Raw genomic sequence first — 19,886 nt, 5'->3', positions numbered from 1 at the left:
ATAGAGAGAGAGAGAAAGAAATAGAGATAGAGAGAGATAGAGAGTGATAGAGATAGAGAGAGATAGACATAGAGATATAGAGATAGAGAGAGATCGAGAGAGATAGAAATCGAGAGATAGAGATTGAGAGAGATAGAGAGAGAGTGAGATAGAGATAGAGACAGAGATAGAGAGAGATAGAAATAGAGATAGAGAGAGATAGATAGAGATAGATAGAGAGAGAGATAGAGAGAGATAGAGATATAGAGATAGAGATATAGAGATAGAGAGAGAGATAGAGATCGAGAGATAGAGATCGAGAGAGATAGAGAGAGAGTGAGATAGAGAGAGAGAGATAGAGATATAGAGATAGAGATATAGAGATAGAGAGAGAGAGATAGATAGAGATCGAGAGTGATAGAGATAGAAATAGAGATAGATAGAGATAGAGATAGATAGAGATAGAGAGAGATAGAGACAGAGATAGAGACAGAGATAGAGATAGAGAGAGATAGAGATAGAGATAGAGATTGAGAGAGATAGAGAGAGAGAGATGGAGAGAGAGAGATGGAGAGAGAGAGATGGAGAGAGAGAGATGGAGATAGATAGAGAGATAGAGATAGATAGAGATAGATAGAGATAGAGATCGAGATAGAGAGAGATAAATAGAGATAGAGAGGGAGATAGAGAGAGAGAGAAAGAAATAGAGATAGAGAGAGATAGAGAGGGAGATAGAGATATAGAGATAGAGAGTGATAGAGAGAGAGAGAGATATATAGAGAGATATAGAGAATGAGATATAGAGATAGAGAGAGATAGAGATAAAGAGAGATAGAGATAGAGAGATAGAGAGAGAGATAGAGAGAGAGATCGAGAGAGATAGAGATTGAGTGATAGAGATCGAGAGAGATAGAGGGAGAGGGAGAGTGAGATAGAGATAGAGACAGAGTTAGAGAGAGATAGAAATAGAGATAGAGAGATAGAGAGAAAGATAGAGAGAGAGAGATAAAGAGAGAGAGAGATATAGAGAGAGATAGAGAGAGATAGAGATAGAGATCGAGAGAGAGATAGAGATAGAGAGAGATAGAGATGGAGAGAGATAGATATAGAGATAGAGATAGATAGAGAGATAGAGATAGATAGAGAGATATGAGATAGAGAGAGATTGAGATAGAGATAGAGAGAGATAGAAAGAGCGATAGAGAGAGAGAGATACAGAGAGAGAGATGCACTGAGATGTAGAGATAGAGGGAGATAGATAGAGAGAGAGATAGAGACATAGAGATAGAGAGAGATAGATAGAGAGAGAGAGAGAGAGATACAGAGATAGAGAGAGAGATAGAGATAAAGAGAGATCGAGAGAGAGATAGAACAAAGAACAAAGAACAGTACAGCACAGGAACAGGCCATTCGGCCCTACAACCCTGCGCCGATCTTGATGCCTGCCTAAACTAAAACCTTCTGCATTTCCGGGGACTGTATCCCTCTATTCCCATCCTATTCATGTATTTGTCAAGATGCCTCTTAAACGTCGCTATCGTACCTGCTTCCACCACCTCCCCCGGCAGCAAGTTCCAGGCACTCACCACCCTCTGTGTTAAGAACTTGCCTCGCACATCTCCTCTAAACTTTGCCCCTTTCACCTTAAACCCATGTCCCCTAGTAACTGACTCTTCCACCCTGGGAAAAAGCTTCTGACTATCCACTCTGTCCATGCAGCTCACAACTTTGTAAACCTCTATCATGTCGCCCCTCCACCTCCGTCGTTCCAGTGAAAACAATCTGAGTTTATCCAACCTCTCCTCATAGCTAATGCCCTCCAGACCAGGCAACATCCTGGCAAACCTCTTCTGTACCCTCTCCAAAGCCTCCACGTCCTTCTGGTAGTGTGGCGACCAGAATTGCACGCAATATTCTAAGTGTGGCCAAACTAAAGTTCTGTACAGCTGCAGCATGACTTGCCAATTTTTATACTCTATGCCCCGACCGATGAAGGCAAGCATGCCGCATGCCTTCTTGACTACCTTATCCACCTGCGTTGCCACTTTCAGTGACCTGTGGACCTGTACACCCAGATCTCTCTGCCTGTCAGTACTCCTAAGGGTTCAGCCATTTACTGTATACTTCCCACTTGCATTAGACCTTCCATAATGCATTACCTCACATTTGTCCGGATTAAACTTCCATTTGCCATTTCTCCGCCCAAGTCTCCAACCGATCTAGATCCTGCTGTATCCTTTGACAATCCTCATCACTGTCCGCAACTCCACCAACCTTTGTGTCGTCCGCAAACTTACTAATCAGACCAGCTACATTTTCCTCCAAATCATTTATATATACTACAAACAGCAAAAGTCCCAGCACTGATCCCTGCGGAACACCACTAGTCACATTCCTCCGTTCAGAAAAGCACCCTTCCACTGCTACCCTCTGTCTTCTATGACAGAGCCAGTTCTGTATCCATCTTTTCAGCTCACCTCTGATCGTGTGTGACTTCACCTTTTGCACCAGTCTGCCATGAGGGACCTTGTCAAAGGCTTTACTGAAGTCCATATAGATAACATCCACTGCCCTTCCTTCATCAATCATCTTTGTCACTTCCTCAAAAAACTCAATCAAATTAGTGAGACACGACCTCCCCTTCACAAAACCATGCTGCCTCTCGCTAATAAGTTTGTTTGTTTCCAAATGGGAGTAAATCCTGTCCCGAAGAATCCTCTCTAATAATTTCCCTACCACTGACGTAAGGCTCACCGGCCTATAATTTCCTGGATTATCCTTACCACCCTTCTTAAACAAAGGAACAACATTGGCTATTCTCCAGTCCTCTGGGACCTCACCTGTAGCCAATGAGGATGCAAAGATTTCTGTCAAGGCCCCCAGCAATTTCATCCCTTGCCTCCCTCAGTATTTTGGGGTAGATCCCATCAGGCCCTGGGGACTTATCTACCTTAATGCTTTGCAAGACACCCAACACCTCCTCCTTTTTGATAATGAGATGACTGAGACTATCTACACTCCCTTCCCTAGGCTCATCATCCACCAAGTCCTTCTCCTTGGTGAATACTGATGCAAAGTACTCATTTAGTACCTCGCCCATTTCCTCTGGCTCCACATATAGATTCCCTCCTCTCTCCTTGAGTGGGTCAACCCTTTCCCTGGTTACCCTCTTGCTCTTTATATACGTATAAAAAGCCTTGGGATTCTCCTTAATCCTGTTTGCCAATGACTTTTCATGACCCCTTTTAGCCCTCCTGACTCCTTGCTTAAGTTCCTTCCTACTGTCTTTATATTCCTCAAGGGCTTCGTCTGTTCCCAGCCTGCCAGCCCTTACAAATGCTTCCTTTTTCTTTTTGACTAGGCTCACAATATCCCGCGTTATCCAAGGTTCCCAAAACTTGCCAAACTTATCCTTCTTCCTCACAGGAACATTCTGGTCCTGGATTCTAATCAATAGAGAGATACAGAGAGAGATAGAGAGATAGATAGAGAGAGAGACAGAGATAGAGAAAGAGGAGACACAGATAGAAGGAGAGACAGAGGGAGAGATAGAGAGAGAGAGACAGAGAGAGAGAGAGGGACAGAGACAGAGAGAGTGAGAGAGAGAGACAGAGAGAGTGAGAGGGACAGAGACAGAGAGAGTGAGAGAGAGAGAGAGACAGAGAGAGTGAGAGGGCCAGAGACAGAGAGAGTGAGAGAGAGAGAGAGAGAGAGAGACAGAGACAGAGACAGAGAGAGTGAGAGAGAGAGAGACAGAGTCATAGAATCATTATGGTACAAGAGGCCTTCAGCCCATTGGCCCCAAGCTGTCTGTCTGTAGGGCAATCCAATTAGTTCCATTCCCCCGGACAATCCTCATAGCTCTCTATGTTTACTTTCCTGAAGGGCCAATCCACATTCCTTTTGAAATCATTCATCGCCTCCATTTTCACCAGCCTCGTAGGCAGCGAGGTCCAGGTCATTACAACTCACTCTTCCTGACATCACCCCGCATCTCTTGCCCAAAGCCTTAAGTCTGTGTCCCCCAGTCCTTGTACCGTCAGCTAATGGGAATAGCTTTTCTTTGTCTACCTTATTTAAACTTGTTATAATCTTGTACACCTCTATCAAATCTCCCCTCAGTCTCCTTTGCTCCAGCGAGAACAACCCCAGCTTTTCCAACCTAACCTTGTAACTAAAATCCCCCATCCCTGGAACCATTCTGGTAAATCGCCTCTGCACCCTCTCAAGGACCCTCACATTCTTCCTAAAGTGTGGTGACCAGAACTGGATGCAATACTGTAGTTGTGGCCTAACCAGAGCTTTGTATAACAACAAATTATATTTATATATCACCTTTAACATAATGAAAGGTCCCAAGGCACTTTACAGGAGCAAAGAACACAGAGCCCCAAAAAGAGATATAAGGTCAGATGACCAAAAGCTTGGTCAAAGAGGTAGGTTTCAAGGAGTATCTTAAAGGAGGAAAGCGAGGTGGAGAGGCAGCGAGATGTAGGTCGGTTATTAGAATTAGAATTAGAACATTACAGCGCAGTACAGGTCCTACAGCCCTCGATGTTGCGCCGACCTGTGAAACCATCTGACCTACACTATTCCATTTTCATCCATATGTCTATCCAATGACCACTTAAATGCCCTTAAAGTTGGCGAATCTACTACTGCTGCAGGCAGGGCGTTCCACGCCCCTACTACTCTCTGAGTAAAGAAACTACCTCTCACATCTGTCCTATATCTATCACCCCTCAACTTGAAGCTATGTCCCCTCGTGTTTGCCATCACCATCCGAGGAAAAAGACGCTCACTATCCACCCTATCTAACCCTCTGATTATCTTATATGTCTCTATTAAGTCACCTCTCCTCCTCCTTCTCTCCAACGAAAACAACCTCAAGTCCCTCAGCCTTTCCTCGTAAGACCTTCCCTCCATACCAGGCAACATCCTAGTAAATTTCCTCTGCACCCTTTCCATAGCTTCCACATCCTTCCTATAATGCGGTGACCAGAACTGCACGCAATACTCCAGGTGCGGTCTCACCAGAGTTTTGTACAGCTGCAGCATGACCTTGTGGCTCCGAAACTCGACCCCCCTACTAATAAAAGCTAACACACCATATGCCTTCTTAACAGCCCTATTAACCTGGGTAGCAACCTTGAGGGATTTATGTACCTGGACACCAAGATCTCTCTGTTCATCTACACTACCAAGAATCTTCCCATTAGCCCAGTACTCTGCATTCCTGTTACTCCTTCCAAAGTGAATCACCTCGCACTTTTCCGCATTAAACTCCATTTGCCATCTCTCAGCCCAGCTCTGCAGCCTATCTATGTCCCTCTGTACCCTACAACATCCTTCGGCACTATCCACAACTCCACCGACCTTAGTGTCATCCGCAAATTTACTAACCCACCCTTCTACACCCTCTTCCAGGTCATTTATAAAAATGACAAACAGCAGTGGCCCCAAAACAGATCCTTACGGTACACCACTAGTAACTAAACTCCAGGATGAACATTTGCCATCAACCACCACCCTCTGTCTTCTTTCAGCTAGCCAATTTCTGATCCAAAGCTCTAAATCACCTTCAACCCCATACTTCCGTATTTTCTGCAATAGCCTACCGTGGGGAACCTTATCAAACGCCTTACTGAAATCCATATACACCACATCCACTGCTTTACCCTCATCCACCTGTTTGGTCACCTTCTCGAAAAACTCAATAAGGTTTGTGAGGCACGACCTACCCGTCACAAAACCGTGCTGACTATCGCTAATGAACTTATTCTTTTCAAGATGATTATAAATCCTGTCTCTTATAACCTTTTCCAACATTTTACCCACAACCGAAGTAAGGCTCACAGGTCTATAATTACCAGGGCTGTCTCTACTCCCCTTCTTGAACAAGGGGACAACATTTGCTATCCTCCAGTCTTCCGGCACTATTCCTGTCGACAATGACGACATAAAGATCAAGGACAAAGGCTCTGCAATCTCCTCCCTAGCTTCCCAGAGAATCCTAGGGTAAATCCCATCTGGCCCAGGGGACTTATCTATTTTCACACTTTCCAAAATTGCTAACACCTCCTCCTAGTGAACCTCAATCCCATCTAGCCTAGTCGCCTGAATCTCAGTATTCTCCTCGACAACATTTTCTTTCTCTACTGTAAATACTGACGCAAAATATTCATTTAACACTTCCCCTATCTCCTCTGATTCCACACACAACTTCCCACTACTATCCTTGATTGGCCCTAATCTAACTCTAGTCATTCTTTTATTCCTGATATACCTATAGAAAGCCTTAGGGTTTTCCCTGATCCTATCCGCCAATGACTTCTCGTGTCCTCTCCTTGCTCTTCTTAGCTCTCCCTTTAGATCCTTCCTGGCTAGCTTGTAACTCTCAAGCGCCCTAACTGAGCCTTCACGTCTCATCCTAACATAAGCCTTCTTCTTCCTCTTGACAAGCGCTTCAACTTCTTTAGTAAACCACGGCTCCCTCGCTCGACAACTTCCTCCCTGCCTGACAGGTACATACTTATCAAGGACACGCAGTAGCTGCTCCTTGAATAAGCTCCACATTTCGATTGTTCCCATCCCCTGCAGTTTCCTTCCCCATCCTACGCATCCTAAATCTTACCTAATCGCATCATAATTTCCTTTCCCCCAGCTGTAATTTTTGCCCTGCGGAATATACCTGTCCCTGCCCATCGCTAAGGTAAACCTAACCGAATTGTGATCACTATCACCAAAGTGCTCACCTACATCTAAATCTAATACCTGGCCGGGTTCATTTCCCAGTACCAAATCCAATGTGGCATCGCCCCTGGTTGGCCTGTCTACATACTGTGTCAGAAAACCGTCCTGCACACACTGGACAAAAACTGACCCATCTAAAGTACTCGAACTATAGTATTTCCAGTCGATATTTGGAAAGTTAAAGTCCCCCATAACAACTACCCTGTTACTCTCGCCCCTGTCGAGAATCATCTTCGCTATCCTTTCCTCTACATCTCTGGAACTATTTGGAGGTCTATAAAAGACTCCCAACAGGGTAACCTCACCTCTCCTGTTTCTAACCTCGGCCCATACTACCTCAGTAGACGAGTCCTCAAATGTCCTTTCTGTCGCTGTAATACTCTCCTTGATTAACAATGCCACACCCCCCCCTCTTTTACCATCTTCTCTGTTCTTACTGAAACATCTAAACCCCGGAACCTGCAACATCCATTCCTGCCCCTGCTCTACCCATGTCTCTGAAATGGCCACTACATCGAGATCCCAGGTTCTTGCTTGCCAGTGCCCTCTTGCGTCCTTGTAACCTTATCCCTGCCCTCACTACTCTCAACATCCTGTACACTGGCACTACATTTTAGGTTCCCATTCCCCTGCTGAATTAGTTTAAACCCCCCCGAAGAGCACTAGCAAATCTCCCCCCCAGGATATTGGTACCCCTCTGGTTCAGGTGAAGGCCATCCTGTTTGTAAAGGTCCCACCTACCCCAGAAAGAGCCCCAATTATCCAGGAAACCAAAACCCTCCCTCCTGCACCATCCCTGCAGCCACATGTTCAACTCCTCTCTCTCCCTATTCCTTGCTTCGCTATCACGTGGCACGGGCAACAACCCAGAGATAACAACTCTGTTTGTTCTCGCTCTAAGCTTCCACCCTAGCTCCCTGAATTTCTGTCTTAAATCCCCATCTCTCTTCCTCCCTATGTCGTTGGTGCCTATGTGGACCACGACTTGGGGCTGCTCCCCCTCCCCCTTAAGGATCCCAAAAACACGATCCGAGACATCACGAACCCTGGCACCTGGGAGGCAACACACCAACCGTGAGTCTCTCTCGTTCCCACAGAACCTCCTATCTGTTCCCCTAACTATGGAGTCCCCAATGACTAATGTTCTGCTCCTCTTCCCCCGTCCCTTCTGAGCAACAGGGACAGACTCTGTGCCAGAGACCTGTACCCCATTGCTTACCCCTGGTAAGTCGTCCCCCGCAACAGTATCCAAAACGGTATACCTGTTGTTGAGGGAAACGGCCACAGGGGATCCCTGCACTGCCTGCTGGTTCCCTCTCCTTCCCCTGACGGTAACCCATCTACCTACTTCTTTTACCTGAGGTGTGACTACCTCCCCATAACTCCTCTCAATAACCTCCTCCGCCTCCCGAATGATCCGAAGTTCATCCAGCTCCAGCTCCAGTTCCCTAACGCGGTTCTCGAGGAGCTGGAGTTGGGTGCACTTCCCGCAGATGCAGTCAGCAGGGACACTCTTGTCGACCCTTACCTCCCACATTCTGCAGGAGGAACATACAACTGCCTTAACCCCCATTCCCACTATTCTAAATTCCCAACAAATCTACTGAAAAAACAAAAACAAAAAGTCAAAACTTGTTAGGTTAGCAATCCAATGGACAGAACTTCTTAAATAAAAAGCTTACCTTATCAACACACCAGAGTCCTTTTGTTTGGTTAGAGGAGGAGGGTGGGTGGGAGACACTACATGTGTAGTGTCTCGGGTACAGCCACCACCCAAATATATAGTTTTTACTTACCCAGCAGTCCCCTGGTCCTCCGAAAACAAAAGGGAATTCACTTTTAAACTTACACTGAAATTGACTTCGCAGCTGTAAGCCCGTTCACGCACCTCCGTTACTATCAAATAACGGTTTGGTTATTCCAAAACTTGGGGCCTAGGCAACTGAAAGCGTGGCCACCAATGGTGGAGAGATTAAAATCAGGGATGCACAAGAGGTCAGAATTAGAGGAGCAGAGATATCTCGGAGGGCTGTGGGGCTGGAGGAGATGACAGAGAGCGGCACAGTGGCGCAGTGGTTAGCACCGCAGCCTCACAGCTCCAGTGACCCGGGTTCAATTCTGGGTACTGCCTGTGTGGAGTTTGCAAGTTCTCCCTGTGTCTGCGTGGGTTTCCTCCGGGTGCTCCGGTTTCCTCCTACATGCCAAAGACTTGCAGGTTGGTAGGTAAATTGGCCATTATAAATTGCCCTTAGTTTAGGTAGGTGGTAGGGAAATATAGAGACAGGTGGGGATGTGGTAGGAATATGGGATTAGTGTAGGATTAGTATAAATGGGTGGTTGATGGTCGGCACAGACTCGGTGGGCCGAAGGGCCTGTTTCAGTGCTGTATTTCTAAATAAAAAATAAAAGATAGGGAGGGCGAGGCCTAGGAGGGACTTGAAAACAAGGATGAGGTTTTTAAAATCAAATCAAACTCTTACCTTCTGGGAGCGGAGAGGAGAGGAGAGCAGTCGAACCTCTTCCAGCGCGCCAGAGTTTTGAAAGAAAAAGCAAACAGTGACGTTAGAGTCGAGCTGCAAGTTGATTGGATGGTGAGTAGCAGCTGTTAGAATATCTTAAAATAAGGGGAAAGTTGTTTTTTTTGTTGGAAAAAAAAATCTCTGGTGATAAGGTGAGTACTACTAAAGTTTTTTTTTAAGGACTTTAGATTGAAGTGGGTAGAACAAGGCCCCAGTATAATTAGCATTTTTTAATTAAGGGAGTAACTAATTAATCTAAGGGTAAGTCATGACAAATACATGAATAGGAAGGGAATAGAGGGATATGGAAAGACTGAGGACCGAGGGGAGACCACCAATACCTCGCCAGTCTCATCCAATGGGGAGACTGTCAACACCATTCACCATTCTGCCCCAGTGTGTGATCTGGGATCAGTTATCTGTTCGATCTGTTATGGGTCGTTTGTCTTTTCTGTCTATTTAGCTTATGCATCATCATTTTTAAACTGCTACTTCTAAATATACATTATATTTAAACTGTTGCTTCTTAATAAGCTATTTTAAAATCACATTATGAGCTCGACCTTCTTCTTCGGGTATTAATTGGTTAGAAGTTTGAGAAGCTAGTCTTAAGTTATCGTTAAACATGTGTAGAATAGTTCTTAAGTTCTGAAGTGAAACTAGAGGTACCACAGCAAATGCTAGAGAGTGACTGATAGAGAGCTTGACAGAGAAGACAGGGATGCTGGGAGCGAAAGATATACTAGGGATTGAACAAGAGTCATAGAGTTATACAGCACAGAAACAGGCCTTTCGGCCCATTGTGTCTGTGCCGGCCATCAAGCACCTAATTATTCTAATCCCATTTTCCAGCACTTGGCCCGTAGCCTTGTATGCTATGGCGTTTCAAGTGCTCATCTAAATACTTCTTAAATGTTGTGAGGGTTCCTGCCTCTACCACCTCTTCAGGCAGTGCGTTCCAGATTCCAACCACCCTCTGGCTGAAATTTTTTTTCCTCAAATCCCCTCTGAACCTCCTGCCCCTTACCTTAAATCTATACCCCCTGGTTATTGACCCCTCCACTAAGGGAAAAAGTTTCTGCCTATCTAATCTATCTATGCCCCTCATAATTTTGTATACCTCAATCAGGTCCCCCTCAGCCTTCTCTGTTCCAAGGAAAACAACCTGAGACTTTTCAGTCCCTCTTCATAGCTGAAATGCTCCAGCCCAGGCAACATCCTGGTGAATCTCCTCTGCACCCTCTCCAGTGCAATCACATCCTTCCTATAGTGTGGTGCCCAGAACTGTACACAGTACTCCAGCTGTGGCCTAACTAGCATTTTATACAGCTCCGTCATAACCTCCCTGCTTTTATATTCTATGCCTCGGCTAATAAAGGCAAGTATCCCATATGCCTTCCTAACCACCTTATCTACCTGTGCTGCTGCCTTCAGTGATCTATAGACAAGTACACCAAGGTCCCTCTGACCTTCTGTACTTCCTAGGGTCCTACCATCCATTCTATATTCCCTTGCCTTGTTAGTCCTCCCAAAATGCGTCACCTCACACTTCTCAGGATTAAATTCCATTTGCCACTGCTCCGCCCATCTTACCAGCCCATCTATATCGTCCTGTAATCGAAGGCTTTCCTCCTCGCTATTTACGACATCACCAATTTTCATGTCATTTGCGAACTTACTGATCATACTTCCGATATTCACATCTAAATCATTAATATACACGACAAACAGCAACGGTCTCAGTACCGATCCCTGCGGTACACCACTGGTCACAGGCTTCCAAACGCAAAAACAATCCTCGACCATCACCCTCTGCCTCCTGCCACTAAGCCAATTTTGGAATCAATTTGCCAAATTGCCCTGGATCCCATGGGCTCTTACCTTAACCAATCTCCCATGCGGGACCTTATCAAAAGCCTTACTGAAATCCATGTAGACTAAATCAACTGCTTTACCCTCATCTACACATCTAGTCACCGCCTCGAAAAATCCAATCAAGTTAGTTAGACACGATCTCTCCCTGACAAAGCCATGCTGACTATCCCTGATTAATCCCTGCCTCTCCAAGTGGAGATTAATCCTGTCCCTCAGAATTTTTTCCAATAGTTTCCCAACCACTGATGTTAGACTCACCGGCCTGTAATTACCTGGTTTATCCCTGCTACCCTTCTTGAATATTGGTACCACATTCACTGTCCTCCAGTCCTCTGGTACTTCTCCCGTGGCCAGAGAGGATTTGAAATTTTGTGTCAGAGCCCCTGCAATCTCCTCCCTTGCCTCACATAACAGTCTGGGATACATCTCATCTGGGCCTGGGGATTTATCCACTTTTAAGCCTGCTAAAACCATTAATACCTCCTCCCTTTCAATGTTAATTTGTTCAAGTATATCACAATCCCCCTCCCTGATCTCTACACCTACATCGTCCTTCTCCATAGTGAGCACAGATGAAAAGTAATCATGTAAAACCTCACCTATGTCCTCCGGCTCCACACACAGATTGCCACTTTGGTCCCTAATGGGCCCAACTCTTTCCCTGGTTATCCTCTTGCCCTTAATATATTTATAAAACGCCTTGGGATTTTCCTTTATCTTGCCCGCCAGTGTTTTTTCATGCCCCCTCTTCGCTCTCCTAATTACTTTTTTAAGTACCCCCCTACACTTTATATACTCCTGTAGAGCCTCTGCTGTTTTCAGCCCTCTGAATCTGCCAAAAGCCTCCTTTTTTTACCTTATCCAATCCTCTATATCCCTTGATATTCAGGGTTTCCTGGACTTGTTGGTCCTACCCTTCACCTTTACAGGAACATGCTGGCCCTGAACTCTCACAATTTCCGTTTTGAATGACTCCCACTGGTCTGTCGTAGACTTTCCTACCAGTAGCTGCTCCTAGTCCACTTTGACCAGATCCTGTTTAATCATATTGAAATCGGCCTTCCCCCAATTCAGTACCTTTATTTCCAGTCCATCTTTGTCCTTTTCCATAACTACCTTAAATCTTAAGAGTTATGGTCACTATCCCTGAAATGCTCCCCCACTGACACTTCTACCACTTGTCCAGATTCATTCCCTAGGATTAGGTCCAGTACTGCCCCTTCTCTTGTAGAACTTTCTACGTACTGGCTCAAAAAGCTCTCCTGTATGCACTTGCAGAATTCCACCCCCTTTCAGCCTTTTGCATTGAGATCATCCCAGTTGGTATTCCGGCGCTCCGGTTTCCTCCCACAGCCAAAGACTTGCAGGTTGATAGGTAAATTGGCCATTATAAATTGCCCCGAGTATAGGTAGGTGGTAGGGGAATTGCGGGAAGGTGGGGATGTGGTAGGAATATGGGATTAATGTAGGATTAGTATAATGTAGGATTAGATTAGTTCCGAAGAAGGGTCACTGACCCGAAACGTTAACTCTGCTTCTCTTTCCACAGATGCTGCCAGACCTGCTGAGTATTTCCAGCATTTCTTGTTTTTATTTCAGATTTCCAGCATCCGCAGTATTTTGCTTTTATTTTAGTATAAATGGGTGGTTGATGGTCGGCACAGACTCGGTGAGCCGAAGGGCCTGTTTCAGTGCTGTATCTCTAAATAAGTAATTAAATATTGGGGAAGTTGAAATCCCCTACTATTATTACCCTATTATTTTTACACCTCTCTGAGATTTGCCTACATATCTGCTCCTCTATCTCTCCCTGACTGTTTGGAGGCCTGCAGTACACTCTCAGCAAAGTGACTGTCCCCTTTTTGTTTTTAAGTTCTACCCATATGGCCTCTTTGAGGAACCTTCTAAGATATCATCCCTCCTTACTGCAGTAATTGACTCCTTGATCAACAGTGCAATGTCACCTCTTTACCACTCCCACCACCCACCCCCCCTCACCCCCGTCATGCCTGAAGATTCAATATCCTGGAATATTGAGCTGCCAGTCCTGCCCTTCCCTCAACCATGTCTCTGCGATAGCAATAATATATTCCCATGTGTTAATCCATGCACTCAATTCATCAGCCTTCCTTGCAAGACTCTTTGCGTTAAAATAGATGCAACCCAGCCTTGCATTATGTGCGATGGGGATTACGAGTGCATTCTTGCTAGGCTGTCTGAAGATGTTCAGAAATGCAAACTTAAGTTAAAAGTTAAATCTTCTTGAAAAAAAAAGTGTCAGCTACACTGTTCTCTTCACAAAATATAAAATTTGAGTCACCTTTTTGTGAGAAACCTGAGACGTGTTTTGGTTTTGAACCAGTATTGCTAAGTTGCATGAAAGTATGCAAGTGTGAATGTGAGTCTCTTTATTTTAATATGAAAGTGCTTTTTTTGTGAAATATGTTTCTAAGGACTCATAATTGAATTATGGACATTGATTCATCTGGAAGCTTGAAGAGATGCCGAACTTTGTTTTTTTTAAAAAAAGAGGTCATCAGAAGGATTCCAGGACTTGGCTTGTAAACAAGCCCTTACTGGAAGGCACCTGTTTTCAGATAAAATACCAGCAGGAGCTAGTTGTTTTGACTTAGAGAAGATGTTTACAGCAAAGTGACAGGTCTAGATTTATAGAAATCAGAGGTTTGACTTCCGGAATTTTTTTGTTTCACTTTGAATTATTAAAAACAGTTGTTTTTCACCTGCCAAGAAAACCCAGATCATCTCTTTCTCTCTCTTGGAAAGAAACCCTGCATATCCAATATGTTGGTCCCCTCTTTCCTCCTGTATTTGAAGAAATTCTGCGTAACGATTGTGTGGGAACTGAATCCCCTGTTGCTGCATTTCTGCTGTGAGGCCTATCTGAAACCTCTGTCGCTGCATTTCTTGGAAAGCCTACCCAAACTGATCTTCAACATCCCCTGGAAAGAACTGTTCTCAGAAGATCCCAGTGATAGCCATCTATATGTATTTGGGGCAGATTACAACAGAGGTGGGAGGAGTGCACTGTTAATTCAGTCCCAATTCTTCACTGGTCACAACATATATTTAAATTGTACCACTTACCGAAACAGTCAATCATATGCTCTACTTGTCCCCAGAATAAAACACACCAATCAGGTTTCTTTAATAATCATTAAAATTATCAGTTTATTATGAACCAAGTTTAACCAATACTGAGGTAAAACATACACACAAATTGAAATTTTAAAGCCTCTTATTTATCCTAGCCCTCATACATACACCCACACACACGACTGATCAACCGGGACTGTTGTTTACAGCTGTTACCAAGAAATAGGAGTAAGAACAAAAAAGACCACTTAGGTTGAAAAGAAGGTATCGAAACAGGTCCTTTGTGTTGGTTAGGCATCCCAAATGCAAATAGGTGGCTGTCACTACGATCTTCCCAGAACAGCTCCTTCCAGGTGATGTTGAAGATCAGTTTGGGTAGGCTTTCCAAGAGATGCAGCAACAGGAGGTTTCAGTTTGGTCTCACAGTAGAAATGTGCCAGTAAAGGTTTCTTCAAATACAGGAGGAGGCAATAACAAGCACACTTGATGCGGGATTTCTTTTCAAGAGAACAGGTTGAGCTGGCTGGATCTTCTTCCGTTTTGCTGGCAGGTGATAAGCAAACTGGCTTCTTTAACAGTTCATGTTGAAAATAAAACTTTTTCCGAAACAAGCCCTGTGACAAACATAAACCTTGGCTTGTCACTTCTTTGTAAACATCTCTCCAAGGCAAAAACAGCTGAGTTATTTGAAAACAGGTGCCTTCCAGTAAGACTTGTTTTTTTTATTTTATTCATTCATGGGATGAGGGCATCGCTGGCTAGGCCAGCATTTGTTGCCTGTCCCTAATTGTCCTTGAACTGAGTAGCTTGCGAGGCCATTCATAGGGTATTTAAGAGTCAACCACATTGCTGTGGGTCTGGAGTCACATTAAGGACAGAACAGGTGAGGATGGCAGATTTCCTTACCTGAAGGACATTTGTGAACCAGCTGGGTTTTTACAACAATCGACATGGTATCATGGTCACCTTTAGACTCGCTTTTAATTCCAGATTTATAAATTGTGTTTAAATTTCACCATATACCATGGTGGGATTCGAACCCATGTCCCCAGAGCATTAGCCTGGGGTGGGAGTGGGTGGTGGGGGGGAGTGGATCTGGATTACTCGTCCAGTGTACTAGACAAATCGTCGGGTAACTTTTTTTCTTCCAAAAACCCCACAAAGTTCAGCCATTTCTTCAAGATTCTAATGAATTACTGTCCATAATTCAAATATACGTCCTTAACACATATTATACAAAAGAAATAGAAGCTATCTTGTAACAGACGCCAAACCAAAACAAAGGACATTTTTCCATATCTTCTCTTTTTTCTTCAAGAATGTGCAAGTATTCAGTCTAAGTGAGTTTTTTTTGTAACAGAGCTCGAAAGCAAAATTCCCTTTTATTTTTCCGGTTAATGGATGTATGTCTGGAGCTACGGTAAAACGTGACCTTTTACACTCCAATCTGTGTGTTTATGCTTTGCTTCATTACTGCTTACGACTTGTTTTATAATGAACTGATAATTTTGTTCTTTATTAAAGACACCTGGTTGGTGTGTTTTATTCTGGGAAAAATAGAGTCTGGGATTGACCGTATCAGTAAGTGGAGAAATGTAAATATTTATTGTGACCCGGGGAGAAGTGGAAATAGAAGAAACAGTGCAGTCCTCCCACCTCAGTCATAACAATTCCCATTTAAGATTGCACATCCAGAATTGGAAAAATATTAAATCTGGATTACATTTTAAATTAAAGATGCTGGTGCGATGTTTTATTTTTATTTTTAAATTAAGTTTTGCAACTGTGTAAACACTAAAGTTTGTTTTATGAGATAAGCTTCAACCTTGAAGATGACTGGCAAAAATGAAATTTGAAGTTTTTAATACACTTTGCTTTTATTGGGCTAGTTTTTTGTTTAAAAAACTGCTATTGCCTTTATTTTGCAGTTTAAACACATGTTTTACTGACTGTGTTTTTCCAAATATATTCCAGTGAAAAGGAAGGACTGGAAGAAAAGGGGTAATCTGCCATGGGTGTCGAAGGAAATAAGGGAGATTATCAAATTGAAAGAGAAAGCATACAAAGTGGCCAAAAACAGCATGAAACTAGAAGATTGGGAAAACTTTAAAGGTCAACAGAAAGCCACAAAAAGGGCTATAAAGAAAAGATAGAACATGAGAAAAAACTAGCACAGAATATAAAGACAGATAGCAAAAGTTTCTATAAATATATAAAACGAAAAAGAGTGGCTAAAGTAAACGTTGGTCCTTTAGAGGATGAGAAGGGGAATTTAGTTATGGGATATGATGAAATGGCCAAGGCATTGAACAGGTATTTTGTATCGGTCTTCACAGTGGAGGACACTAATAACATGCCAGTAATTGACAAAGAGACGAACGTAGGTGAGGACCTGGAAACAATCATTATTACGGAAGAGGTAGTGTTGGGCAAGCTAATGGAGCTAAGGATTGATAAGTCTCCTGGCCCTGATGGAATGCATCCCAGGGTACTAAAAGAGATGGCGGGAGAGATAGCAGGTGCACTGGCGATAATTTTCCAAAATTCGCTGGACTCTGGGGTAGTCCCAGCAGATTGGAAAACAGCAGATGTGTTGCCACTGTTTAAAAAGGGAGGTAGACAAAGGATGGGGAATTATAGACCGGTTAGCTTAACCTCTGTAGTGGGGAAGATGCTTGAGTCTATTATCAAGGAAGAAATAGCAGGGCATCTCGATAGAAATTGTCCCGTTGGGCAGACGCAGCATGGGTTCATGAAGGGCAGGTCATGCTTGACAAATCTTTTGGAATTCTATGATGACATTACGAGCAAGGTGGACAATGAGGACCCAGTGGATGTGGTGTACCTAGATTTCCAAAAAGCCTTCGACAAGGTGCCGCACAAGAGGCTGCTGTATAAAATAAGGATGCATGGCGTTAGGGGTAAAGTATTAGCATGGATAGAGGATTGGTTGACTAACAGGAAGCAGAGAATGGGGATAAATGAGTGCTATTCTGGGTGGCAATCGTCACTAGTGGTGTGCCTCAGGGATCGGTGTTGGGACCGCAATTATTTACAATTTATATAGATGATTTGGAGTTGGGGACCACGTGTAGGGTGTCAAAGTTTGCAGATGACACTAAGATGAGTGGCAGAGCAAAGTGTGCAGATGACTGTGAAACTTTGCAGAGGAACATAGATACATTGAGTGAGTGGGCAAAGGTCTGGCAGATGGAATACAATGTTAATAAATGTGAAGTCATTCATTTCGGTAGGAGTAACAGTAAAAAGATTATTACTTGAATGGCAAAAAGTTGCAGCATGCTGCTATGCAGAGGGACCTGGGTGTCCTTGTGCATGAATCGCAGAAGGTTGGTCTGCAGGTACAGCAAGTAATTAGGAAGGCAAATGGAATTTTGTCCTTCATTGCTAAAGGGATTGAGTTTAAAAGCAGAGAGGTTATGTTGCAGCTGTATAAGGTACTGGTGAGGCCGCACCTGGAATACTGTGTGCAGTTTTGGTCTCCTTACTTGAGAAAGGATGTACTGGCACTGGAGAGGGTGCAGAGGAGGTTCCCTAGGTTGATTCCGGAGTTGAGGGGGTTGGTTTATGAGGAGAGACTGAGTAGATTGGGATTATATTCATTGGAATTCAGAAGAATGAGGGGGGATCTTATAGAAACATATAAAATCATGAAGGGAATAGATAAGATACAAGTGGAGAGTATGTTTCCACTGGCAGGTGAAGCTAGGACAAGAGGGCATAGCCTCAAGATTAGAGGGAGCAGATTTAGGACTGAATTAAGAAGGAACTTCTTCACCCAGAGGATTGTTAATCTATGGAATTCCTTGCCCAGTGAAGTAGTTGACGCTACTTCAGTAAACGTTTTTAAAGCTAAGGTAGATATCTTTTTGAATAATAAAGGAATTAAGGGATACGGTGAGAACGCGGGTAAGTGGATCTGAGTCCACGAAAAGATCAGCCATGATCTTATTGAATGGCGGAGCAGGCTCGAGGGGCCGGACGGCCTACTCCTGCTCCTAGTTCTTATGATCTTATGAAATAGGTTAAATAGCAAACATCTGGAATTGAAAATGTCCACTTTTCTACTGTTAAAGGGCTGCAAGGTTGCTGTGTTGTCTTTAACTCTTTTTGCTCTAAGAATGTTGAAGTTTTTATGTAATTGTAAAAACTACTTTTTTTAGTTTTTTCTTACAGTTGTATTACATTCATTTGAAAGGGCGCCTGAAGATAGAACAAGGAAAAAAGTGATGTAATTTCTAAGGCTAAAAAAAATTGTGCAAGTTTAAAAGAGGCTCCAAGATTTGGGAAAACAATTTTAAAATAGAGTTTGGTTTGGAATTTGGATCTCTTACCATCGAGAAAGTTGTTTTAAAATAAAGTTATGTAAAGTAACACATCTGGGAATATTTTGCTCCACCCCCTTGAAAATGAGCAGAGAAGTTAACTCTTTGTGCTGACAGCTGTTTTTTTTCCCATTTAATTCACCACACAACTTTATATTGCTGAGTGTAAATTTATATATTGGACATTGTTACATTTTAAGTTTCTAAATTGACAGATATGATTGGACAAATTAACCCATTAAACTGCAATGGATTATATGTTTTTTTTAAACAGGTGGTGATTGTTTTCAGGACCACATGAGTACATGGGTTTGGGCCATGAGATTTCCCTGGCAGATAAGATAAAGGAGAATCCTAAAAGATTCTATAAGTATATTAAGAGTAAAATGGTAGCTAGGGAGAGAGTAGGTCTCCTTAAGGATCAGTGTGGTAATCTATGTGTGGAGCCACGGGAAATGGGCGAGGTCTTAAATGAAAATTTCTCATCCATATTTACCGTGGAGAAAGTCATGGAAGCTAGTCAGTTCAAGGGAGGGAACTGTGATATCCTGGAGCATATCAACATTACAAAGGAGGAGGTGTTGGATGTTTTGAAGAGCATTAAGGTGGATAAATCCCCAGGGCCTGACCAGGTGTATCCTAGGATGCTATGGGAAGCAAGGGAGGAGATTGCTGGGGCCCTGGCAGAGATTTTTGTATCATTGTTAGCCACGGGTGAGGTACTAGAAGACTGGAGGATAGCTAATGTAGTGCCTTTATTTAAGAAGGGCAGCAGGGATAAGCCAGGGAACTACAGGCCGGTGAGCCTTACATCAGTGGTGGGAAAGTTATTAGAAGGGATTCTGAGAGACAGGATTTATATGCATTTGGAAAGGCAAGGTCTGATTAGGGATAGTCAGCATGGCTTTGTGCGTGGGAAATCATGTCTCACGAATTTGATTGAATTTTTCGAGGAGGTGACCAAGAGGATTGACGAGGGCAGGGCGATGGATGTTGTCTACATGGACTTTAGCAAGACCTTTGACAAGGTCTCGCAGGGTAGGTTGGACCGGAAGGTTCGAACACATGGGATCCAGGGTGAGCTAGCAAATTGGATACAAAATTGGCTTGGTGATAGGAGGCAGAGGGTGGTAGTGGAGGGTTGTTTTTCAGATTGGAGGCCGGTGACCAGTGGTGTGCCGCAGGGATCGGTGCTGGGCCCTCTGTTGTTTCTCATATATATTAATGACTTGGATGTGAATGTAGGGCCCATGTTTAGTAAGTTTGCAGATGACACCAAAATTGATTGTATAGTGGACAG

The 19,886-nt window shown here is 43.6% G+C and overlaps 1 protein-coding gene across 3 annotated transcripts in view; it reads right to left on the bottom strand.

Annotated features, from left to right (window-relative positions):
• Nucleotides 1-14,382: 14,382 nt before the first annotated feature.
• LOC137375499 (myoneurin-like) overlaps nt 14,383-19,886 on the bottom strand; it is a 207,331-nt gene continuing 201,827 nt past the window's right edge. For 2 of the 3 annotated variants that reach the window (XM_068042868.1, XM_068042869.1), the window contains exon 9: nt 14,383-14,854. In XM_068042868.1, coding sequence (XP_067898969.1) covers nt 14,564-14,854 — 291 coding nt within the window. In that variant the 3' untranslated portion in view covers nt 14,383-14,563. The remainder of the gene's footprint in view (nt 14,855-19,886) is intronic. The other variant, XM_068042872.1, reaches the window with a different exon arrangement.

The sequence above is a fragment of the Heterodontus francisci genome, chromosome 11, assembly GCF_036365525.1.
Source record: "Heterodontus francisci isolate sHetFra1 chromosome 11, sHetFra1.hap1, whole genome shotgun sequence".
Lineage (NCBI taxonomy): Eukaryota > Metazoa > Chordata > Chondrichthyes > Heterodontiformes > Heterodontidae > Heterodontus > Heterodontus francisci.
Note: the sequence above shows the minus strand (reverse complement) of the source record. Positions and strands in the feature narration are given on the sequence as shown.